This window comes from Lethenteron reissneri, chromosome 48 (assembly GCF_015708825.2).
Source record: "Lethenteron reissneri isolate LAM-NWPU_2019-01 chromosome 48, ASM1570882v1, whole genome shotgun sequence".
NCBI classification, from domain to species: domain Eukaryota; kingdom Metazoa; phylum Chordata; class Hyperoartia; order Petromyzontiformes; family Petromyzontidae; genus Lethenteron; species Lethenteron reissneri.
In genome coordinates, this window is record NC_083826.1 from 4,033,972 (window position 1) to 4,060,139 (window position 26,168).

The 26,168-nt window shown below is 48.6% G+C and overlaps 1 protein-coding gene across 6 annotated transcripts; it reads left to right on the forward strand.

Moving 5' to 3' along the window:
• Window positions 1-1,504: 1,504 nt before the first annotated feature.
• LOC133354617 (von Willebrand factor A domain-containing protein 7-like) lies at window positions 1,505-26,125 on the forward strand. Of its 6 annotated transcripts, none has more exons than XM_061571607.1 (20): window positions 1,505-1,569; window positions 3,925-4,099; window positions 8,393-8,561; window positions 9,411-9,533; window positions 10,715-10,882; window positions 12,708-12,780; window positions 14,347-14,444; window positions 14,787-14,951; window positions 15,417-15,626; window positions 16,182-16,320; window positions 16,602-16,759; window positions 17,069-17,326; window positions 17,798-18,016; window positions 18,778-18,932; window positions 19,411-19,525; window positions 20,269-20,476; window positions 21,302-21,392; window positions 24,122-24,354; window positions 24,928-25,042; window positions 25,793-26,125. In XM_061571607.1, the coding sequence occupies exons 1-19, from the start codon at window positions 1,565-1,567 to the stop codon at window positions 25,025-25,027; spliced, it is 2,862 nt and encodes a 953-aa protein (XP_061427591.1). In that variant the 5' UTR covers window positions 1,505-1,564; the 3' UTR covers window positions 25,028-25,042; window positions 25,793-26,125. The 6 variants fall into 6 exon arrangements, with proteins under 6 accessions (XP_061427591.1, XP_061427592.1, XP_061427593.1 ...); XM_061571608.1 differs by lacking the exon at window positions 1,505-1,569 and adding an exon at window positions 1,614-2,179; XM_061571609.1 differs by lacking the exon at window positions 1,505-1,569 and adding an exon at window positions 1,614-2,168.
• Window positions 26,126-26,168: the final 43 nt, after the last annotated feature.

Below are 26,168 nucleotides of genomic sequence, written 5' to 3' on the forward strand. Positions count from 1 at the left end.
CCCACCACGAAAAAAAGGTTGTCACTGATCACACGTCGACTGCACGCACGACTCATTACACGTCAAATATACAGTATCACTAAATTGCAATCACGACAATCACCGTGTGCATCACACCCATCAAACATCTATATACTACTTAAAAGGGAAATTTGTGAATGTGTTCGAAATGTGTAGCATACTTCCCGACATGCAATAAACTTGAAATTTGGCATGTGGGTAGCTTCCAGGTTGTACACAATGCAAAAAGTATAAAAATAGACTTTTGTATTTTTGGGGGTGGGGGGGGATGACCATGAAGTGTGTGGCGTTCTAGGTCCCCTGCTCTTCACAGCCTACACTTCCCCGATCGGCCGGCTCATTGCAAGCTTTGGTGTTAAGCATCACTCATACGCGGATGACACGATTCTATTCACCGCCATCGATTCTAGCAATGCATCTGGATTCGAGAGGCTCTCGGAATGTACCACCGCCGTGCAACAATGGTTCACTGCACACAACCTAGCCCTTAATCCGAAAAAGTCAGTGGCCATCATGTTAGGTACCAAGCAACGTCTCAATTCAGCAGCACTCCCCACACACATACACATCTTCGGTCACAGCATCAAGTTCACCGACCACTTCAGCTACCTCTGTGTCATCCTAGATTCAACTTTATCCTTCGACCGTCAAACCAACCATATCATCAGCTCATGTAACTTTCACCTGAAGGCTCTTAGACACATACGTCCTCTCATCTCTACTGAAATTGCCAACACATTGGCATGTTGCATAGTTGGGTCTCGCCTTGACTATCGCAACTCCGTCCTAGTCCGGACCTCCGCTGGCAACCTAAAGAAACTTCAAAGACTACAAAACAACCTAGCACGCGTCGTCAATGCCCACACTCATCCCCGTCTCGACTCACTAGCTTGTCTCCGCGCTCTCAACTGGCTACCCATCGCCAGTAGGGTCACATACAAGACCGCCTGCCTCTGCCACAACGCCTTCATATCCGCCTGCCCGCCGTACCTTTCTTCATTATTGACAACTTGCAGCTCCGCACACGGCAGATGCCTGCGCAGCGCGACTCACGACCTCCTCTTGATACCAAGATCCAGGATGATCAACGTGTCAATGCGCCGCTTCTCGGTGGCAGCCCCAACAGTCTGGAACGATATCCCTCTGCACATTCGCAGCATCACCTCAATCGCCTCCTTCAAGAGACACTTACTAACTCACCTCTACAACCACGTGCTTTTGAGCGACTCTGAGCTTGGCTCCGCACCTCTGAGTTGCGGCCACTACGTCTGCAAATTTGCGCGCGTTACAAATTGAACTATTATTATACAGGAATTATTCTTTGGTTCTTTCTGCAGTCACGAAAGCTCCAAAGTTAAGATTATTATACAGGACTGGCGAGAATCGATATCTGTGTGAGCGTTTGTGGTATCGATTAAACGGGAATAGGCCGATTCTAAAGAAATCGACAACCTTCGATTCCTGTGAGCGATTTAAAGAATCGAATCTTGGCGCGCGAGCGGCAGTTGTTTTTCCCACCGTGCGTTGGGTTTTATTTTAATTAATGAGGTAATGATCAAAGTTGTATTTTTATTTATCATTAAATTGCTTTAAAAAAATATAGTTATATGATTGATAAAGATTAGGGTTAATCTAATCACGTTACACGTTTCCCCCCTAAGTAACATGGCTAAACGGTTCAATGTCAATGGGTCTTTTATGTAAACATTTAGGTAAATTATTATTGCAAGTACTTTTAATTCTTACCTATAAAAGTAATTTTTTGTCTGTCTGTATACGCAACTTGCGACGCTTTTAACTCACAAACTGGGGTTTATATTTCTAATTGTAAAGTAGTTAAATTGACAATTTAGTACTATTAATTATTATATTACTCTACGTTGAGCGCGCGCCAAAGCACGAACCGTCGTGGTTCCCATAGCAACGCACACGCGCGATCCGTGGGGGCGGGAAAAAATATATTCGCTTAAATGCAAAAACAAAACTCCTTTTAAAAATTTCGTTTTAAAGCTTTCGTGACTGCAGGCATTCATCTTCTTGGTTCTTTCGGTAAAGTCACGTAGAAGGGAAGTAATAAAATAATAAAAATAAAACAATAAAAATAATTCTCACGACGTTTCGGCCACAACGCAAGCAGCCGTCCTCAGGTGAAGACCAGGTCTGTCGGGGAGACAGCGTCTGAATGAAACATGAAACACCACCACGCTTGGAGCTTATATTTAAGCTGGGTTGGAAGGGCGCCTTGACAAAAGAATTTGCATATCAAGAGGAATTTAGCATATTTATGGGAAATGCAGGTATGTGATTAGTACTACTGTACTTGTGAAATGCGTAGGAGGTGGGCGGGGGGTTTCAAAGTCATTATGCCCGTGCATTATGCAGGATTAGCAGCATTAAAGGGAGGGGATAGGGGTAGCATTAATAAAGGGAAGGAATGTTAATAGTATGTAGCTGCAGTAACTAAACAACCACGTAAAAAAAAACTAAAGTATAAACTGCATAGTATCATCAGTATACTAAATATATTCTCCAATAAGCTGAGCTACTAACAGTAAGTAATACATTACAATTCTATGTCGCAAAAAATATAATGTTTCCAGCTAAACTTTTTTCCCTTACATCACACGGGTCTACCCCATACTATATGCTGCCATAGACAAACCCAACATTAAATTATATACTGTATTACTATACACCACCCTATTCCTTAGAATAATACATAGTGTAATATAGAATAACTTCGTTTAATATTCTTGGTTCTTTCGGTAAAGTCACGTAGAAGGGAAATAATAAAATAATATAAAACAATATTACACTATGTATTATTCTATCCATCCCTACTGTATATCACACTGCTGTATATTCACTATACAATTACGATACTATATATTGCCTTATACATTGTATTAAACATTACAATTTTATACTATTTATTATTATACAATCTGCTATACACTATACCCTTGACCGTCGAGTGAAAGATACTAAGAGGAAGCAACGAAATATGTCAATGGAAGAGTGGTGCTAGGAGACTTGCAGCAGAGCAAAGAATCCATTCCATGCGGAGAATACAAGATATATAGTCATGCCAGAGAGTGGACTGCGGTCTGAAAGTCACCATAAACGTGAACACAATCAGTTAAGATCCGAAATGGTTTATTACGTCCTTCCAATGATTGCTGAGCCAGAATCCATCTTCTCGGTTGAAATTGTCTCTGTGTTTGTATATGTGGATCGCCTCATGAACATGGTAGCCAGATGGCTTGCAGAAAACCTCTGTCTTGGAGAAGTCAATGTCATGTGAGCCCACTGTTTTTTAATTAAAAAATTTTTTTTTTTATAAAAACGATTTTATTAACAACTTCGTTTAATATTATTGGTTCTTTCTGTAAAGTCACGTAGAAGGGAAATAATAAAATAATGTAAATATAAAACAATAAAAAATTCTCACGTTTCGACTGCAACACAAGCAATCATCATCAGGTGTGAAATCCACAGCAAGAAAATTGGAAAAACCGCCACTTTTTTCAAATTTTCTTGTGTATGTATATATTATGTTTTTAAGTTTTGAGAAGTTTTGAAATATATTTTTTCCCGCCGGGTACAACAAAAAGCGTCGTTCGCCACTAAGTGGTGGGGACATCACCACAGCGCTTGTGCCAGGCTAGGTGCACTTTGAGGCCACTTTAAGTGCCGAATGCTCTCTGCTGGAAGGATGTCACGGGACAGACCAAGGTGTTATGGGTTAACTTCGATGACTGGCAGATGCACCACCTGTGCTCCCCATTGTGCCAACTCGCTGTAGTATTTTAGATGTGCTCCTTGTTTTTGGAGTGGTTGCCATGTTTCATCATGCCACCGTGTCTCTCTGTTCTTCTGTCTTTCCCCGTGTCGCCCTATCAGTGTCTCTGTGGCTTGCTCCCCCACCACCTCTCTCTCCCTCCCGGTGTCTCCCTGTGTCCCCATGCGCCCCCCTCGCCACCGCATCTCTCTCTGTCTGTATCCCCACGACCCCCGGAGTTCCGCCCGTCTCCCCCAACGTCTCCCCCACTCACACCACGGCGTAGGCCTCGGCAAGGTAAGGTAAAAGTTAAAATGTAAAAAAACAAGACTACCTTTACCTTACCACAATGCAATCACTCTACCCTACCTTTTACCCTTTAGCAGGTAAGGTAAAAAGCAACGAGCCTAACTTTACCCTACCTTTTACCCTTACCCCATACTAATTACCTGATTACAGGGTATTACTAGGATACTACACATGAAAAAGGTTTATAACGGTAAATGCTAGGTAGAGCGCTTTAATCATATAGAATACTCTCGATGATTCCAATGTTACACGCTTTATTTTAACTCACTCTGTCTGTTGTCGTTATTGTTGTTGTTGTCGTTGTTATATCCTCAAATATTGAAACTCAATTTTAACCCACTTCCCAATGTGGTATCGACTGCAAACTTGGTATATTTATGTCATACAGATGACAACACGATATTCTATTATCACAAATTAATAAATATATATATTTTACATTATTTTTTATATGTTATGTTTCGGCTTGGGTCTAATTGTCCACAGTCAACTCACGTTGGCTGTAAATCACCACGGCCCCTTACGTTATGGCAAGCTTCGGGGCCACTTTCTGGAGTCGTGGAGTTCTGCCATTACGAGTACATTTAGTAAAAGCGTGTTTAAAAAAAAGTTTTTGTTTAACATTACTTATTAAATGGAGGCCACGGACTGCGCCACTGAGCTTTTAGCGATAAACAAGGCACCGTATTTACCGGGTAATACTTCACGCTACCTTTACCCTACCGGGTAATTCTTACGAGCTATCTTTACCCTACCCTTTACCTTACCCCTTGGCATGCCGACACCTTTACCCTTTTACCCGGTAAAAAGGGTAAATTACCTTACCTTGCCGAGGCCTACCACGTCGCCAGGGTACGCGAGTCCCCCTAGGGGGGGGGGGGGCGTGAGGTGAGAAGCATACAGGGGAGAGTCCACGGAGGATCTTGAAGATGAAGATCGCGATCTTGGAACTGTTTTGGGATGGGATTGGGAGCCAGTGGATGGATTGGAGCACTGGGCTGATGTGGTCTCATTCAGGAGTATGGTGGTGCAACTTTGGAATCATCTGGCGTTTGTAGATGATTAATTTTGTGAGTTGTTATTGTTGTTAAAAATAAGAGGTCATAAACCTTGGGCGAGGTGGAGTCGGCTGGTTAATCATTGCGCGGTCCGCCTTCGGCAATCAGTAGGCACTTCTGACGCATTTATGTGAAACGCGTATTGGTGGCTCAAATGTATTTTGTGTAACCGGATGAGCACTTCGAGGGACAAGGATGAGTCTCGTTGGCCAAAACCACCCGGGTCACCAAACTGAATTTTAAAAGATTAAAACAAGCACAGCAATGCAACAAAGGTGAAAGAGATAACAATGGGATAGAAATCAAACCAGACATAAATTGGTGCAGATATAAATTAAGAGTATAAACGGAAAACAGTGCACAAAAATCGGATATTAACTGAAATATATTTCCAGCAACAAAAGTTGTCCAGCCCAAAATTACTTTTGAAATTCACACTTCTCCTGTCAAATACACGCCACGCTTGTGGGTGTCACGCAGCCATCCGTGCTGTCCGACTCCCTGCCTGCCCCTGTTAAAGTCCAGGTTCAACTCCTTCCTCTACTGCATACTCTCAAGCCTAAATATAGGTTTTTTTTCAGACCACGAAACAACGTTTTTCAACAATATTAAACAAACAAAACCCCACTTTGATGTCCGTTTAAACGCTATAAAATATGACGAACTTGCCTTTTTCTCTACTCACGTACATTCTGAACAGTTGTGCAATGGGCAGTACTATATACTGCATACAAATGGTGCTTGTGAGCAGTAAAACATATTGACCATGGTAAATCGTTCAACATATAAAGGTGCAGCCCTGCAATTGTTTAGTCATGCCACTGCTGGTGGAAAAGGGCCTCCACTACAGGGAGCTGTGGAGAGCTTATCTGGAGGTAGAGTTATTGGGCCTACTCTGCTGGTCAGTACGTCTTGGAAGAGGTTGGGAGTACCCACACTTTACCCCACCACGCGCAACCTATCTGCTCGACTAACTGGTGTCGCCAATCTACTCCTGGGTGTAGCGAGTCGACCGGTGGTGGGTGAGGGTGTATCGAGTTAAGTGTCTCAGCCCGATCATAAATGACTTACAAAGACACCCCATAGATTTACATAGAGACACCTAGACCTGGCAAGTCCTGGTGCAGATCACCCATCTGAGCATTAACAATAGATTCAAGTCTCCTTTGTACGTATGTTGAACTTCTTTCGCACCCTAAATTGCCAACCGTGCTAATCAGAGGTGCGGGGGAAGGACAACAAAATAGACTTTTATCATTCAGGGAATAAGAAATAAGGATCTACATCCACATTGCGCTTGCTTAAACGCCCCAGCAGCTCATAGCCAGGTGTCATGGTCTAGAGGTATCGCGTACGCCGCTTGTTGCAAGGGTTCTTGGTTCGAATCCAGTGGCCGCCCTCATTAATGTGGTGGTGGTAGTAGCCATGAAAATATTACTACGCACCATCTGCTATTGTGTGCCAGCATCATGGTCCAAATTTGCCACATTTTGAAATAAATTACACCGTATATTACTCATTGGGGATTATAGAGAAGCAACCATTACCCCCTATCTGCGCAAACGTGGTAGGCCTGCAACAGTCATGACACTCAGTGAAGCGTTAACTAAAAAAAATAACCACATCTTAACTTAACCATACCCTGCTGCAGTCTCGCCAAGGGAACCCTCAGTGGTAGTAGCCCCTACACGGCACATGTCCGCAGCTCCGGCCTGCATAGTCAATTAGTCTGCTATTAGGGAGCGTTGTTGATACGTGGCTTTTTGATGAGAACTCTGCCTTAACTATCGAAATAAATAAATACCTTAATTTCTGTGTCTCAAAAACCTCTAGGGTACTTCTCGACGAAGGTAGAAAGTAGAAATTTGGTACATAGGTAGCTTTTAGGACAAACCGCAGTAAAAATCTGAAAATCCTAGATTTTTCATTTTAAGGCCCCCAAATCTCTAATTTAAGTGCCCCATAGCATGTTTGTGCGTGTCATTAAAAAACTGTTCAAAATATAAGATTGCGTTTTTTTCGTTTGATAGAGCGTTAAACAGCAAGTACAATTAAAGCGATAACCATTGTTCTACGTTTTATTGTTTTTGCGATATTTCGGATTCAGGCGGTTTTTAACGAAAAAAATATACATTTTATGTGTTCAAATGTGAATAATTCGAAAACGGTAAAAGATAGGAGCTTCCCCTCATAGAGTATTACGTTCATTCATTTGTGTTCTTTCTAATAAACAAAAAGAACGGAATCTTTACATTGAGCGGTTTCTGATGGGTACGACTTTAAATATAAGAAATGTAATAAAGTCAAAATTTTTGTGTTTTTTTTTGCGGAAAAATGCTAATTTGTGGAGAAGTTGATAATTGTTTTTTTACCCTTTTATCTGGCAACAAAACTGACACCTTTTTTTACAAGAAGTCATGTTTGCATAGACCACAATACCTGCAGTCGTAATGCAAACAAAAAACATAACTCTGATAATGTATACACTGTCCTTTAAGTTGATTGGTCCAAACCCGAGACAGCTTTCCTTAGAGCCTAGTCTCACATGGTGTTGGACCAGATGCCCAGGTCAAGGGATGTGTCCGGAGTGAACTGATGATCTGGTAATTTCTGCTAAACTGAGAAGTTGGAGACTGCACGGTTATTATAATAAGCTGGCATGGTGCTGGCCAACCACCCCCTCGTGTGCCGTGCTGGCCTTCATACGTGCTCGCGAACAGCACTTGCCCCAACAGCCTTTATCTTTGTTTTGTTTTGTATCGATTGTGTCGCTCCTAGTGATGGTGTGTCTAGTTATGTGATTTATTGGCCCTATGTCCGACGGATAAGAGACACGGGGCCAAGGTCCAGGGAGTGAAGACGCCAGATTTAAACTGACCCTGCTTAGAACCAGGTCCAGGCTGTGGGTGTGTGTGTCACATTGGCACGTCACTCACTAATACGTTCACCCCGCCGGTCTGTCAACCGCACAATTCTGACAAACCTCTCTTTAAATCCTTCATCCGTCAGTCTCACTGCCTAAATCATCTTACCCGTCAGCGTTGTCACTCACGCTCCCAATCACCCACGCCTGCCTGTGCGTCGATCGCTCGCTAACCCCCTTGACCCTTCCCTTATCCCCCAACCCACGCTAACCATGACTTTCGCCGTGCCCTTCGCCTTGACCCTGATCTTCACCCTGACCCTGCTCCATGATCCCGCCGCGGGGTTCTACCCGAACCAGGCCTCCCTGGGCACGTATCTGGCCAACCACACGGACGAGTCCGTGACGGAGACCGGGGTACTGAGAGCCGTGGCGAAATTCCTCGAGGGCAAAGCGGGGCTGGCGCCGGGTGCCTTGGAGGGTCTCTCGCCGCTCACGCCAACCACGCTCATCCAGGCGTACTACCAAGGTGAGGTAACGGGGAGATAATGGGAGCGGGTCGGTGTGGTGGTGGTGGGGAGGAGGGAAAAGCCGGGAGGGTGAGAGGAGACACGAGGAGGGGGATAAGAGACGAGGCGCAGGGAGATATCGGGAGGCGATGGGAGAGACGCTTTGGAGGTGAAGGACGAGAGGGGAGAGAGGAGAGGTGGTGAGATGGATGTGGTGAGGGGATTGATTGGCGAGGTGAGTGATGACGAGGTTTAGTGGTGAAGGGATTGATTGGCGGGAAGGTGAAACTTTAACAATTATTTTTTTTCACGTAGTGCCCTACGGCGTCTCAGAGCGCTTTATCACATCACATCTCTACACGTGTGGCAGGGCACCCCCCAGTGGCAAGTTGTCCCTTTGGTTTGCAAGCGCGCATTTGTCTGCTGCTAGTAGGGTGCGGTGACTGCTGCTGTGTATCACCACAATTGAGTTATGTGCGATGTATTATTTTTGGTCGTTATGTGTACGATGATGCTGGAACACAACGGCCTACTCTTGCGATCAACATGCCCGTGGTTAAATTCACAGCGCAGCATTAACTGGGGCGGCCGCTGGGGACGAACCGTGAACCTTTTGAGGGGATTAATTGGTGAGGCGAGAGATGGTGGTGAGGTGAGGTAATTAAATTATTAATTGGCTAGGCGAGAGTTGGTGAGGCGATCGGGTGAGGGGGGATTGGTGGGCAGGTGAGGCTTTGTGAGACACGGGGTGGTGAGGTGAGAGATGGTGAGAGGATGGCGGGAAGGTGAGGCTTTGTGAGACACGGGGTGGTGAGGGGATTCGTTAGTGAGCTGAGTGAGTGACCCGTCTCTGATCCCCCTCTTGCTAGGTAACGTGTCGGCGGTGAGGTTGGTCAAGGCTCTGCAGGAGGTGGTGGACGGGAACAACTTAATGGAACAGTCCTATCCCGACATCACCTCCTACTACGCCAACTGCGAGCTATTTAGAGACAGTAGGTACCGCGGGGGACTCGGGTCCCCTCTCGCACCCCAGCCACGGTGATCCACTCATCATCATCCCCTTACCGCGGGGGTTCCCATTCTCACCTCTCCGCCCTTCTATGCCCCCGCCGCGAGTGTGCGTCTGCGCACAGGCGAGTGCACTTGTGGGGTGAGTACACGGGTGGGTGAGTACACGGGTGTACGTACGTGTACACGGGTGGGTGAGTACATGGGTAGGTGAGTACACGGGTGTACGTACGTGTACACGGGTGGGTGAGTACACGGCTGGGTGAGTACAAGAGTGAGTGAGTGTGAGGAGACCCACGCACTTGTATGTTGTAAATCATTTACATTTTCGATGTGATGAATTGACAACAGCATCCACCTAATAGGCCATGATGCCTCAGTCATGGTCATCCCCTAGGTCGACGAAACCTCAAATGAGCACCTGGTGTGGTGTGTAAACATCGCCACTGGGGAGACAAAGACGACCGGGCGTGGTGGTGCTGGCCACCGAAACCTCGTATGCCGTGCCGGCCTTCATAGGTGCTTGCTTACAGCACTTGCCGCAACAGTCTGTTAAGGCTATAGGGGGGATCTTTGTCTTTGGATAAGTTGTGAGTACACTCACGGATTTGTATGTTATATATCATTTCATTTTTCGAAATCACGCGAATAAGGTACACTGCCCGAAACGTCACCTATTATATATTGATGCCCACTCCAACAAAACATCTTAACACTGGTTTTATTTCCAGAAATGGTATAGCCTATTCTTATTTTTCATACTTTGAGACGAGCAAAAATGTCTGAAAGATTAAAACTGCTCAACCCGAGCTATAAATGCTCTGATATGTGCATAGGCTTTGAAATGTTCGCATTTTGGCATTGATCTCTGGTCTGACACTGGTGAGACTAGGCCATAAAAAGGCTGTCTCTATTGTCGGCAAATCAGTTTCAAAGACAATGCATATATTATCATGTTCACCATAAGTACGTGTGGTTAATGCAGACTTGATTCCTTGCTAAATGTATCTGTTTGTGTTTGAACATCTTAACACTTGCTAAATTGCCGAAAAAGAGTACAACCTATTCTTATTATGTTTCCACCTAAAGGGCCCTGCAGCCTTGGCTTGCTCTCATGGCTTTGCACCCAGGGCCATTGTGTGTGCTTGTGTCTGTGTGTGTGCAGCAAGAGGGGAGTTGGGCAAGTTCCGCAAAATTGCCATGAACTATGCGAACATGAGCAGTCCAGCCCTGGCGAGGAAGAGCCTGGGTCAAATGCTGCACATTCTCAACAAGTTCTACTCCAACACCAACTGGATCGAGCAGGGCAACCTGATGCCCCTGGAGGCCCTGGGTACGTGGGGTGCAGGGGTCGTGCCCATCTGTACACGTCACCCACCAGTGTGTCCAACCTTGTTCCACTCGCTCACTGCTGTGGTGACCCCCATACCGCATACTCAAATAACTTATAAAGTTATTTAATTCATCAAAACCTCAAGCGCATCAGGGCACGGCAGGCGCCCAGCGTGGCCATCCCTTCATCTTTTTGTAAGGCGGGGAAAGCTGATTCAAGTTTCCTGCGCTTTGTGCGATTTTACGTATATATGCTGCTAACTTATTTCTATCCATTAATTGACTATATGTGGTTTAAATTGTCCCTGCTGTGCGGTCGGACATGGGACATTGCATGTAGTGCACTGTCTTGTACGCACTACTCAGCAGGCAGCTCATCTCCGCGTGCGGTGCATTGTGGGTTGGGTCTTTGCGGTCCATGGTACGCGATTTCGCTTTGTTCGCCCCATCATTGGATTGCATCTGCCCGCATAAAACGAGGAAACATGCAATGAGATGCCTCGTTTGAAGATCCACTCAACGGCTTCCCGAGATGCTAATTGAATAAATGAAGCGCTGCCCGCAACAGATGTTAGTGGGCAGGTTGAAGCGATACGTTCTATGGTCTGGGACGCCATGACCACAGTCACGCTGGGGATCGTCCATCATCATCATCGGCCACAAACAAACACAAAACGCACACGAGCCAGCGCCTCCTAGTGGCTCTGTGAATGCGGAGCGCAGCACAATCACTTTCACAGCACGGGGTAAAGGGGGCCCCACCCCATAGCATCAATCTCGACTTTAGAGCTTTTATGGCTTTATTTTGGTGATTTCGAAAAGTTTTTTGGTTTGGCCATCTTTGTTGTAGTACGGAGTTAGACTGATGGCCTTAATATAAGTTGTCTTGTGGTTGTTGTTGTTTGACTTGCATCCCACTGGGATTTTTGCACACAGCGTTGGTGTACGGTGCTTTTTCTGTAATATTTTGCTGTCTTTTCTTGGATTTTCTGTTTGTACATAATCACATAGTCACTTTAAGATGTATTCTTGTTCTTGTTTTTGTTTGTTGCTCTTCATACGCTACAGTAATTTTGCTGGAGCAGCCACCTGATGGCGGAGGCTTGTGTTGCCTTCGAAACGTCGTGATTTGTTTGAATTTAGTTGTTTTCATTTTAATTTATTTTAATTAGTTTTTTACCTACGTGACTTTACCGAAAAAACCAAAGAGTATGGATCCTTGCAGTCACAAAAACTTCAAATCTAGATGTTATTACTGTATTTGTTTTCTTTTCCGCAGACCCCTGTAGTAGTCAATTTAAGTTGGGTTCTCAAAGTGCGGACCCGGACCACTCGTGGTCTGCCACGACCCTCGAGGTGGTCCGTTGGCTCATGCAAATCAAGGTTGATCTGGAAATAATGACAATGGTTATATCATGTGTTTTGTCCATTAATTCATATTTTTTTTATATTTAATTAATAAACCGTAGATAAACTACCCTGATTAAACTACCCTAACACTTAAGATCTAAATACCCCCCATAAAATACCCTTTTAGTTGCGTTATTTTTTTATGTTCCGGTAACACTCATCATTCTGTATTACTGAGAGAAGCGAATGCGTTTTGTCACGAGGGGCGGGGGGTTGTGTGGGAATGTTTGTATTGGTTGCGTGGTCCACCCGCCAACACAGTTTGAGATGCACTGCTCTCGAGCAATCACTTGAAATGTACTTGGGCCACGAAGGTGCGTGGCCACCGGTGCAGTTGCACCGCCTGTACACTTGATAGTTACGCGACTGGACACTGAATGTCATTGCTGCCTGTTCTCCACCCTTCCCTCCTGCAGTGAACATGGACCTGCCATTTCCAGAAACTGCAAACTCAACCGTGGCCACTTGCATAGACTGCACGAACACGAGGCAAGCCCCCGCCCCCCCCCAACTCCTGCCCCCCTCCAACTCCCGCGCCATCTTCCCAGACCCCCCCTCCCCCCCATCTTCCCCTCTCTCCATATGCTCCATGTGTGTGTGCACATTGTCGACTCAGCCTCAATTGAGTACCTCGTGCGGTGTAAAAATATTGCCAACCGGTGTGGTGCTGACCACCCACCCCCTTGTGTGCCATTCCGGCCTTCATATGTGCTCCCTAACAGCACTTGTCCCAACAATCGTGAGGCTAAACTAGGGGATCTTTGTCTTTTGTACACGGGTGTGTGAATATGTTGTGTAATGATAACCGTTAACATTTGTCAGGCACATTTCACCAGTAGGACCCGGTAGGACAGGGCGCGTTATTAGAGCAACTTCACATTACAGGGAACTTTAATTACAAATTTCCCTCGCTTTACGTGGGTTTGGCTAACCTATTTATACCTAAAATTCGCAATATGCGGTTTGGATTCACTCAGATTCGGCTGTGCGGTTGACCGACGGACAACATTGTGTGTGTGTTACTGTATGTGTTACTCGGCAGACAGCTGTCTTGGGTGTTTTCACTTTGCACGCCCCTTTTTTGGAATGCATCTGTAATAACACGCTGGAGACGGCTTGTGGAATCGGTCCTTTTATTTCACTTCTTTGCAGTTCACAAACACTCCCCGTTGCTGGCAGGCAACAGGAAGTGGGGAGACAGCCACCAGAGACACACCACCACGTGGCACCCGGAGCCCCACTCGCGCGTGGCCTCTCACTTCTTTCCGTGTCTGACCACGTGTCTCTCCTCTCTCCCCTTATTTAACGCCTGGGTCAGGTGGTACACTCCAGCCAATCCTCAATAGCCTGCGCCGAATGTTCCAGATTCCCCATCAACTCCCAGGACCACGCCCCTGACTTGTCTTCCCATTGGCTGAGGCCAAGACCAGCAAAACCAATCACCTAGCTGACATGCCGTGATCACGCCGAGGCCACGCTCCCAGGCTCTCCCCCCATTGGCTGTAAAGCGGGACCGGCAAAGCCGATCACCACGTGAATCCGACATAGGCTCTTATTACACATCTACTGCGTAAAGCGAAGGAAATCTGTACAAAGAAAAACGTGGCGATACACTCAGGGTGGCTACGGCAATGAATACTCAGTCGCATTACAACACTCGTGCCCGAGGACCTGTGCTATGGGCACGGCACAGTTTAGGAACAATCCTTACAACCAAATTTTGCAATAAGATGCAACAGGTTATGGGGATTGTACGTAGGTTTTCACCGAGTGAGTTGAGCTGAAACAATAAATTGACGCGTTAAACGCGTGACAAATTGTTTTGGGCTATGCCGGTGGTGGGTGGCCTTGGCGACACAGATTTGGTCAGATCGTTAAGTGGCCTAACAAAAAAAAATCTATTATGAATCACTGGCTGAGAACACCTACGTACAGTATACATTGTTGGAGAGATTGCTTGGATGGGTCGACCACCATGCACTGCAGGTTGTCATAGGCTGCTGTTGTACCGTACGTCTATGTATCACGCATTTGTAACCTCTTTGTGCTACACAGTGACCCCAACGTGTACGAATGTCTGAACAACATCATCGCGGCTTCACTGCTCACCAGTGGATACAGGCTTGGCAGACGATGCAGCAATAAACCTGCAAGTGAGCTCACACGTGTTATGCACCTGCGTTATGCACACCTTACCGCACACTCACCACTTGCTCGCCGCTCGCTCGCATATATCCGCACACCCCAGACTTGGCTAATGAAACTGCCGAATGTTTTCCTTAGTAGCAGTCATGTTTTATATGAAGCTAACAGATTGCGTTTTTATGGTCGATAAACCCACAGTAATAACCTGTGCTGCCTGCTGGATTTGAACCGGTAACCCCTGCGACAAGGGGCGCTAGCGCTTGGCCATCTGGCTTTACGAGCCTCGCTGTGTCTTTGTGGACATCACCATGTTTCTGTCCTCGCCCCTCCACCCCCCGCACCCCACGCAGTCAAGTGCAGTCATGGCGGGATAAACGATGTGTGGCAGAATGAGACTGCGACGGGCGGCATCAACAAGGAGACTCTGGAGCCGGAGCTCTCTCCGCACCACTACCATCACGACGAAGCGGGGCAGGTGGCCATGATCGCCACGCGAGACGTCCTCGTCAACTCTGGTGGGACGCAGAGCCAGCTCCACCTAATTACCAACCTCACCACACAGCTCACCACGATCACAGCTGATCACACACACCTCGTCACACTACCTGTACGAGAGTGTGGGGTAGTTGGCGTTGGTGGCATTCCAAAACCTCCTCAACTCTGATGAGACACAGAGAGGGCATTGAGATTAAGGATCAGAGTTTGAGTTAGGGTCAGGGTGAGAGAGTAAGGTTGAGAGTCAGAGTTAAGGTATCCGAGGTGAGGTTCAAGTCAGGGTAACCAGGGGGAGGATAGAGTAAGGGTTAGAGTCATGGCCAGGATTAGAGCCAGGGTGAGAGAGTCAGGGTGTGAAGTAAAGTAAGGATGGGAGTCAGAGTTAAGGTATCCGGGGTGAGGTTCAAGTCAGACTTGGGGTTGTCAGGGGTGGACTTGGGTTCAGGTCACGTTTTCCCTCATGTGGCGACCCCCTCTCATCACAGCGGGCAGCGTGCTGGAGGAGCTGGGTGAAGAGATCTTCATGCAGCTGTTCAACCTTGAGCGGCACTCGCTCGTCTACGTGGTGGACGTCACGAGCAGCATGGGCGACGACATTGCATTTGTGCGCGACAAGACCAAGGAGATGGTGCTGAAAGTGGCCAACAAAACGGAGGCCCCCGAGACATATGTGCTCGTCACCTTCAGTGACCCCGGTACGTGGCCCCCGGGGTTTCCTGGGGCCCCCTCTGCAACTTTTCCACTGACACATCCGAGCCGAGCCAACCCAGCTGTCCTAATGGTACGGGTGATATTTCCGCTGGCCGTTTGCGGAGCCGAGCCGGCACCAAACCGTGATACGCTGCTGGGCTCAAAGATGGCGTCTGAATCTGACTCGGGGTCAAGCAGGGGCGGGGGCTAATGACGCATCATCGCATCTGACGTCAGTCAGTACGCCGTGAGAACTTAACACCAGTGTCTGTGTTCTTTATATGTTTGTATTTAAAGTCTGCCACTTTGAAAAACACCCAAAACCACGTTGAACCTTTCCTCATTCAGACGGTGGAGAGAGCCAGAGCAGACTGCACGATGGGCAGGAGCTGATCACATCGCTACTCATTCCATTTAGCGTTTGGCATTTGTTTAGAGTTTGTTTAGTATTGACTGTTTCATGCCCCCCCACCCAGATCACTCTGTGCAAACAAGGTCATGCTTCGGGTTTGCTGGGGCTCCGTGTTGAGACCCTGCGTTTCCCTCGTGTGTGTGAGTAGATGTTTACGAACCATTGATCACCAAGGACTGGACAGAGATGTACCAGGCACTGGACTCGCTGCAAGTTGGTGGTGGCGGAGACTGCCCTGAGATGGCGCTCACAGCCCTGGAGCTTGCGTTGCAGATCTCGCAGCCCGGGTAACCATGACCTATCGCTCTCCTTCGCTTTATCCCAGGCTCGGCGGCCCTGCTTGTCTTTGTCCACTTTGCCCTGCTTGCGGTACCCTCCTGCCTTTAGGCGAATGTTCGCCATATCCTCCTTGGTCTTGTCTCTCTGTCTCATCTTTGGTCCACCTCTCGGTTCCTTGCCTCGCATGTCTTTGACAAATTTGATAGTGCCATTTTGTTGCTGGCTGCATGACTTTATTGTCACCTTTGGAGTCACTGCGACCTTGTGACCTCGACCATCACGCCTACAGGTCGGATATTTACCTGTTCACGGATGCGGGAGCAAAGGACGAGGCGGAGAAGAAGGATGCAGTGCAGGCGCTGTTTGAGAGCACGGATTCCCGGCTGCATGTGTTCAACACGGGGTCCTACTGTGTGGCCCGAACACAGCGAGACCTCTACTCACGCGGTACCACGCACAGCTCCCTCACCCCTGACTTACCCAGCCCTCGCCAAACTCAGTACACTCGCCTTGTCTCTCAACAAGGTGACCTACACTCGGATACACTCACCGATACTTACCCACACTCACCGAACTTCTTACACTCGCCTTGCCTCAACAGGATTGCATACTGATCCTGCCCTCACTCGCCCTCTCTTTCCATTGCCCACTCTCCCCTTATATCACCTATGCATGTTCACCCTTATCTCTGCACCCTCTCCCAACTGCACCATCACCAACCCCTCCACCTCCCTCCTCCCCCCCCCCCCCGAACAGCCAGCGAGCCACATCAGAACATATACGAGACCCTCACAGCGCTGTCGGGTGGCCAGTATATCCTGACGACCAAGGACGAGCTGGCCGACGTGCTGGGCATCTTGGAGCTGAGCCTCAACGCGGCGCCCGTCTCTGTGCATTACGTGGAGGTCACGACCCCGGACTACGTGACCTTCCCCGTGGACTCGTCGCTGTCCGAAATCGCCGTGTCCGTGAGCGGCCCGGCCTCCTTCACTGTGGAGCTGTTCCTTCCCTCAGGTACCGCCTCCATTGCACGGCAGCAATGACTGCGTTGTTAGTCACGCACCTGGCTCTGCTTGTCCCCAAACCAGATTCAGATGTCTTGTGAGGCCAGCGTGGTTCTGGCTCAGCAAACAGCCAGTGGAAAAACCACCTATACCATGAACACCCTTTGCGCTGGCTCGGCCCAGATGTGTCAGTGGAAAAGGGGTATAACACGCACACTTCTTCTGTTATAGTACACACCCACAGACAAAAGTCCCCCATGTAACCTACACAGGCTGTTAGGGCAAGTGCTGTTAGCGAGCATCTTTAAAGACTGGCGCACGAAGGGGCAGTGTGGCCAGTGCCATGCCCACGCCCGTGCTGACGTTTACTCACTGCACACCAGGTACTCGTTTACATTTCAGTTGACCTCGGGGGAAGCCCAGAACCAGTTCAGACGATCGCTAACAACTGATGTCGGCCGTGCTCCCATCCCGTCGTCAGGTGAATTGGCCACCGACGTGGAGGAGCTCGTGTCCTCCAGCCAGAACGTCGTGCGCAAGGTGACCTCGGTGACCCCGGGCACCTGGATGGTCAAAGTCACGGGGTCGCCGGGGCCTCACCTGGTGAAGGTGACCGGGCGGAGCCTGGTCGACTTCACTGCTCAGCTGCTGCAGCGGACAAACGGGTTCATGCTGCCGATTCCGGGGCGCCCCGTCACGGGTACGGCGCGCGGGGTGACGGTGGTCGGTCACGTGGGGTGTGCGTGGGTGTATGTGGTGGTAGTGCATGTGGCATGTGTGATGATCCATGTCAATGTCCAGTTCTGCTGGCCACAACCAGAGAGCTTGAGCAGAGAGAGTTTGTGTAGTGTTGCTGTTCTTCCTCCGTTGAAGGAGCACAGACTACATTGGATTTACTAAATGGTCCATAGTTTGGGTTGCATGGCCACAGTCATACTACTTTGCCTTGTCGTTAATGTGTTCTACATATCTCTATGGGTCTCTGTGTATCTCTATGGGTCTCTGGGGTTCCTATATGGTCGGTCCATAGTTTGGCTTGCATGGCCACCATCGCACCATTGTGGCTTGTGTCTTTAATTTTCCATTTATGAAGATGTGCGGACCGGGCTGGTGATGTTCTGATGCAGTTAATGTTAACACCAGTGTCCTTGCAAGGTTTTAAGAGTGATTGATAACATGGTGAGTGTATGATGTGCGGTGTGACATGGTGTGGTGTGATGTGGCGCAATGCAGTGTAACACGGTGCGACGTGTAACGTGTCAACATAATGTCACGTGGTGTAACGTGAGTGCGATGCAGTGTAGTGTGTTGTGACGTGGTGTGACGCAGTGTTATTGTGATGTGGCGTGAAGTGTTCCATGTGGTGACATGGTGTGACGCGGTGTAACGTAAGTGTGATGCAAAGTGTTGTGATGTGATGCCACGTGTTGTGACGTGGTGTGACGCTGTGTGGCGAGACAGGTGAGCCGTATCAGCTGTGGGTGAAGCCGATGGGCAGCGTGGCTGGTTACTCCATGTCCAGTGTCCGTCTGCTCTCCGACATGGGCAACCTCGAGTACCTGGTCTCACCCACCGAATCCGAGTTCGGGGTCCCCTTGCAATTCAATGACCCCATGGTGAGCATTGGGGTCAGGGAAGGGACACGGGGATCAGGGGTGATCGGAAGGGATCGGGTGGGTGGGGGGTGGATCAGAGTAGAGCTGTGATATGTCTACTTTATGATTCATAAGTAATTGCTTTTCCAGTTAGGAATATGTGCGATAAGATCTTACGCTACCCGACACGCAAACTATTAATCTTTCAGTTCGCTCACCAGTGAGTTGGTGAACAACTCTGCATTCCCATCCAATTCAGGAAGTAATTCCGATTTTCAAGGAGTTTAGTTTGATTTTCTGGATCTGGTCCCGAAGATGATCGAAGCAGTTGGAGGGGAAGAGAAGCGTCGCGTCTCTAATTGAGCTAAATCTGGCTGTGAGAATTGCGGTTCAACTAACTCGTTACACAATGTCATGGCTTAGAGGGGGTGGGGAGGGGGGGTGGTCTTCATCCAACAGCGGCTAGATTGTGGCTGATGCTGCGGATGCTGGTTTGCAGGCGTTCATGGTGGAGGTGTGCGGCTCAGATCCGGAAGGCCTCCAGTTCTGCCGCATACACATGCAGCTCACGACCGTGCAGAGCTTCCGTCTCGCCCAGCTCAACTTCGAGGAAGGTGGGGCACAGGATCAGAATCACCCTCATTATCCACCTCTCATCGTAGTCACTTGTAATCCATCCTCCATCACTCATAGTCCATCAACGTAATCAGTTATATATAGTCACTTACTCACACGTATAGTCCACCCTCGTAGTCACTCACCTATATAGACCAGAGGTCGCAAACGGGTTTTGATTCCTTACCCGTACCCGGCCGCGCCAGGGTTGCAAACGGGTACCCGTACCCGATACCCGGCCGGGTATGGGTAGCCGGGTATCGGGTAGGGTACGGGTATCGGGTACCCGATTGCGACCTGTGATATAGACGTTTACTCGTATAGTAACTCATTCATATAGTAACCATCGCAGTTACTCACGTATAGTCACTCACCTAGTCCACACTCCACCAACAAAGTCATTCACTCAGTCCACCTTCAGAGTCCACCGTCGTACTAATTCTCATAGTCACTCAGAGTGCATCACACAGTCACACCACGTACGTGATGATGGTGAACGCCATAGGGGGACAACCTTCATCCAGCAGTGGATAGATTCTGACCCACGCACATCCGCTGACACTGGATGCCATGTCTCCTGTGTCTCCCGTGTCGCCCACGTCTCCCACGATGCCCGGGTTTCCCTTGACGCCCGTGGTACCCGTGCCACCCACATCTCCCGAATCTCCCACGTCTTCCGTGTCGCCCACGTCTCCCGTGACGCTCGTGTCTCGCCACTCTCCCGTGGCGCCTGCGTCTCTAGCCACGCGGCAGCCTGGTGTGGAGGTGTCCCTCTCTGTGGTCCTGGAGAACCACGGCGTTGCGGCGTCATCCTTCTCAGTGTCAGCGCGTGACGAGCTGGGCTGGGCGAGTGCCGTGAGCCCCAGCAGCGCCGTGCTGGCACCGGGGACGACCGCCAAACTCATCGTGACCGTGGCAGCACCGCGGCACATCACCGAGTTCACCAGCAAGTGAGCGGGCGAGCAGCGCGGGTGCAATGGCATCAGAGACCATCGCCACGTACACAACATCATCACTGACGTCACGAAGCACAATGACATCCCTGAGATCATTAGACACACGATTACATCACCACATCATCATCGACATCACTGCACACACACTCCGTGTTCATGTGCGTGCCTGTGCACGTGTGCCTGCCTGTGTGTGCGGTAGTGTAGCGGTTATTGCGCGGCGCTACGAATCCGGCGTCCCGAGTTTGATTGTCGCTCATGGCCAACACCACTGATAGTGATTATCTGGACCAGTCACGGGATTCTCCTAGGTAGACTCAGCCTCAAATGAGTATCTAGTGCGGTGTGCACTACACATTGCCATTGGAGAGACAAAGGCGGCCGGGCGTGGTGCTGGCCACCCACCCCCTCATGTATCGTTTCGGCCTTCATAGGTGTTCGCTAACAGCACTTACCCCAACAGTCTGTTAAGGCTATATGGGTGATCTTTGTTTTGTGTGTGAACCTACCTGTGTGTGTGCGCCTGCCTGTGTACCTAAAATTGCACCGAGCAAGACACAAGCGCCGAGGAGATGTCTCCACCACTGAGTGGTGAACGGCGGTTGTTATTGTAATTTCCTTTGCGTTTGTGTACCTACCTGAGCATGTGTGTGCCTGCCTGTGTGTATGTTCCTACATGTGCATGTGCTTGCCTGTGTGCACGTACCTACTTGTACGTGTGTTAATAGATATGCCTGTACCTACCTGTGCGTGTGTACCTACCTGTATGTGTGTGCGCACCTGTTTGTGCGTATGTGTGTGCCTACCTGTGCGTGCTTGCAGCATGCTGCGCGTCACTGCCGAGAGCGTGGATTCTCCGGACTCCTCCTACACCCTCAGCATCCCCCTGAGCGTCTTCAACGCGCCAGTGGAGGTGAGAAACGAAGACATCGCTCACCGGAGCACGACAACACTCACTACATTGCTCACGACTTACATCCCTCACTCCAACACTCAGTCATTCCTCTATCCCTTACTCACATCACTCACTGCCAGTACTACAATACTGAATAACCATTTGCGCCTTTGAGGAAAGCATAATACAATTAATAAGCAGAAAATGTGCATGCTTTACAAATCCGTCTGTCCACATAGAAAATATAAAAGTAATTTTACACATCCTATCAGCCGCACTGACTTCTGGTAGCACATAAATTGAGCAGCATTGGTTCAGCACATTCGGTGTCAATGTAGAGAGACGCATGTATGAAGAAGAATTATTGTAGATTTGAAGTTTTCGTGACTGCAAGGATGCATACTATTTGCTTCTTTCGGTAAAATCACGTAGGTGAAAATAAAAAATAGTAATAAAAAATTATATAATAAAATAAAAAATGTATTAAAATAAAATTACATGAAAATAACTAAATTAAATCGTGACGTTTCGGAAGCAACACAAGCCTCCATCATCAGGTAGGACACCCACAGCAAGAAATAATTTGCTGGAGCGGACAAGAGCTGCTCGTAACAAGATATTATATAAGGCAAGAGGGGTGGGGGGGAGGAGCCAGGGGGGCGGGGGTGTGGAGGGGGGAGGGGTTGAGTGCCACCAACCAATCACCAACGGCCGATGAGAACAATGCCGGAGCTGGGAGAGGTGCTGGGGACGGGAGGGGGGTGTGGAGTAGGGAGGGGGGAGTGGGGGGAAACGACATCGCCGGTGTGACACACAATGCCGGAGTGGTGCACTGAGTGGGTCTGGGGGGTGTAGTAGAGTGTTGAAGAGACTGGAGATACGGGTATGAAAGAAACTAAAAGAAGACTAAGATTTTACCTGGTTGATAACATCCTACCAATGATTGCTCAATTTGAATCCATCTTCTCGGTTAAAGTTATGTCTATGTTTGTATATCTGGATGGCTTCATGGACAAATCTCTGGTGGTATCCAGACGGCTTGCAGAGCACTTTGGTGTCGGAGAAAACAATATCATGAGAGCCCACCGCATTGTAGCAGTGATCAGCCACAGTGGAAGAATTCGTCCTGCCGTGTTTCAAATCTGCCTTGTGCTCGCGAATACGGTCTGATATGTGTCGTTTCGTTTCCCCAATGTAACAATCACCACAAATGCAATTCAGTTTGTAGACTCCAGGGTACTGCAAGTCAGGAATGACATCCTTTACGAATGGGATCAGATCACGGATTTTGTGCACTGTACTGAATCGGACCTGGATCTTGTGTTTAAGATTTTGGAAATCTTTTTGGTACCGCCTGCTATGTATGGCAGCGTGATGGTTTTGATCGGAGTCTCAGGAGGTTGTCTCTCTATGGTTGGAGAAACAGCTTTGCGGATAATCTGGTCCGAATATCCATTCATCTTTAGGGTCCGGTGTACATGTTCTAATTCACTGGTCAGATGGTGTTGGTCAGAAATGCAGTGGGCCCTATGGTGTAGTGTTTTGATGCGGGAATTCTTCTGTGCCGGATGGTGGTGGGAATCAGGTTTCAGATAGGAATCTGTGTGGGTGGCCTTCCTGTAGACAGAATGTCCCAAAGAGCCATTGGGCCTCCTCTCAAACAGAACATCCAAGAATAGTAGTTTGCCATCTTTCTCCACTGCCATGGTGAATTTGATGGATGGGTGTATGGAGTTAATGTGGCCGAGAAATTGGTTCAATGCTGGTAGGCCATGTGGCCAAATGACGAAAGTGTCATCCACATATCTCTTCCACAGGGAAGGATGCAGGGTGGATGTTTGGATGGAGTCTGTTTCAAATTTCTCCATGAAAACATTGGCTATCACTGGTGACAAGGGGGAACCCACGGGAGTACCCTCATTTTGTTTGTAGAAAGTACCATTCCAGGTGAAGTACGTGTTGGTAAGGCAGTGCCTAACCAGCGTAGGGACATCAGGGTTCAGTCCATGTTGGACTAAGTCTTCAATTATTGCTATGGTGTCAAGCACCGGAACCTTGGTGAATAGAGAAACCACATCATAGCTGACGAGGACATCATCAGGGGACAGTGAAATGTCCTTGATTAGAGAGACCAAGTGAGTTGAGTTGAGTACCGCTGAAGTGGTCTTGGCAGTAAAGGGAAGCAAAGTATCCGACAGAAAACGGGCTAGTTTGTAGGTAGGCGAGTTGATCGTGGACATGATGGGCCGCAGTGGGGTACCTTCTTTATGGATCTTCAGAAGACCATAGAGTCTGCGTGGTCTAGCAGCCGAAGGTTTTAGGGAGAGCCATTTGACTGGTTCGATTAGAGAAGTCGAACTGGTAATGATCTTGTTGGTTTTTGTAGTTAGGCTATTAGTAGGATCTTTATTGATTTTGGAGTAGCTGCCATCATTGAGCAGGTCCTGGATTTTGTTGTTGTATGTGGTTTTATCCATGATGACAGTGGCATTGCCCTTGTCGGCCGAGAGGATGACTATGTCATCCCTCTTTTTCAAATTTGCGAGTTCAGAGCGCTCGTTTTTGCTGATGTTACTAATGGGTTTCTTAGCATTTTTGAGGATAGTGGCAATTTCTGGTGGTATACGTGTAAAAACATTTGTCATTCGCGTCTAACTTGCACACGGTTAACTGGCAACTCCAATATAAATTATACCACCTCCCATAATTTGTGATTGGAACATCTTTTCCTCCTTGTCGTCACCCAGATCCCGGACACGTCCCCCCTTGCGGTGCGAGAGCTGGCGCGGGATGTATCGGCGTGTACGGCGGAGGTGCAGCACGGGGGTGAGGCACTGTGCTCGGGGAGCAGCTGGAGCGTGGACGTCGAAGCCATCGACGCCGAGACGGAGGAACCCCTCACAGTGAACATCGCTCTTGGGGACAGAAAGGCGCTGCTAACTGTGGGCAGCATCGACGGAGTCTACAAGATTAATTATAGGTGTGGGGATGGACACACACGGGGAGAAGGTGGGGGGCGGCGGGGGTTGATGGAGAGGGGTGAGGTGGGAGATAGCAGGGCAGGGTAAACGGGGAAGGTGGGAGACAGAGGACACTGGAAGATGGGGGGACAATAAGATGTGCGAGGAAATAGGAAGATAAGGGAATACAGAGACAGTTGGAGACTGGGCACGCGAGGGGACGGGAACAGTGGGAGACGTGGGACGCATGGAGATGGGACAGTGTGGATGAGACGAAACAGTCATGTCTCGTAAACCAATTCCTCAGTATTGGTGAAGGAATCAATGAGTGAGCGTGTGAGTGAGTGGATGGTGTTTGAGCAATTAGGTGAGTGTGGGTGAGTAGATGAGTCAGTGAGTTGTTCTGGTGGTTGAACACTGATATTGAGACGAAACAGTCAAGTGTCTGCTAGAGACCGATACCTCGACCGGGGCGGAAGGAATCGACGAGTAAAGTCCACGGTAACCAAGGTGGTAACGACATAATTGTGACCTCTCACTCCCTACCCCTCACCCTGTGCCCGCTCACCTCGTCTCTCCCCTGGGCCCCGCAGGTCCCCGTGCTGCAGCCCATGGGTGAAGCTGGACGTGAGTGATTTCACGGGGAACCTGGGGCGCTACTCTCTCGACTTCGCCGAGCCGATGCCGACATAGGACGGCAGCAGGACGGTAAGGATGCACCCACACCACTATGTGCGGTCCGCTCTCCGATAGCTCGAGTCATCGCTTGCTGCACCGAGTAATCACACGAGCATGTAGGTGCATGAAGAGACATTCGGCCTCTTTACGCTTTAAATATAGGATCTGCCTGGTCAACATCAAATCTGGGTGTCTTTTAGTTGGTTCACATTGGCTTTGTGAGAGATATATAGTACTGCTGACAGCCTGGGTGTGAATCGCGGTTTCAGCCACCAGTGACTAAACTGGGTTCTCAAGTGTAGTGGGTTGGTTTTACATAGACTCATAGATTGCATAGAGATTCAAAGACCCACATAGGCTAATAAGTGTTTAAAGCAGGTTATCAAGTGTAGCAGGTGGATGGGCTCTTCTTCGTCACCAATGACTTAAATAGAGACTCAGCAGACTTACGTAGAGACCAATAGACTCACAGGAGACTCATAGATTCCCACAGAGATGTATAGATGCACACAGAGACTCATAGTCTCACACAGACAAAAGTGGTGATTAACCCAGGTTCTCAAGTAAAGCAGATTGATTGTCTCAGCCCGGTTATAAATTGCTAATACAGTATAGAGACTCGTAAACTTACACAGAGACCCATAGACTCGCACGAGATCCATAGCTTCACACAGACACATAGATTCACACAGACTAAATAGTGATTAACCCGGGTTCTCAAGCGGAGCGAGTTGATGGTCTCAGTCCGGTCACCACTGGCTAACCACGTGTACCCGGCAGGTGATGGTGATCGCCTTGTCGGTGGTGAGCGTGGTGCTGCTCGTCATACTCATCGCGCTGGGAGTGGTCATCGGACGATACTGCTTCCGCTCCAAGAAGGGGGTGCAGCAGGATGCTACGCCCAGCATCATCACCAACCCCTGGGCCAAGCCCATGCAGCGCCCTGATATGAAATAGCAACATCCAGCACAATCTACACACACCGCAATCTACACCCAGCACACTCAGCCTACATCGAGCAAACCCCCCCCCCCCTTTCCTGGCGAGTTATTTTGCTCCTGTCTCCCATGCTCTGAAATCGCCGTGATTTTGAATAAAGGATATTAGAAGTTGTGCTGCGGTGGTGTGGTGCTATGCACCTCATACAAACATACCA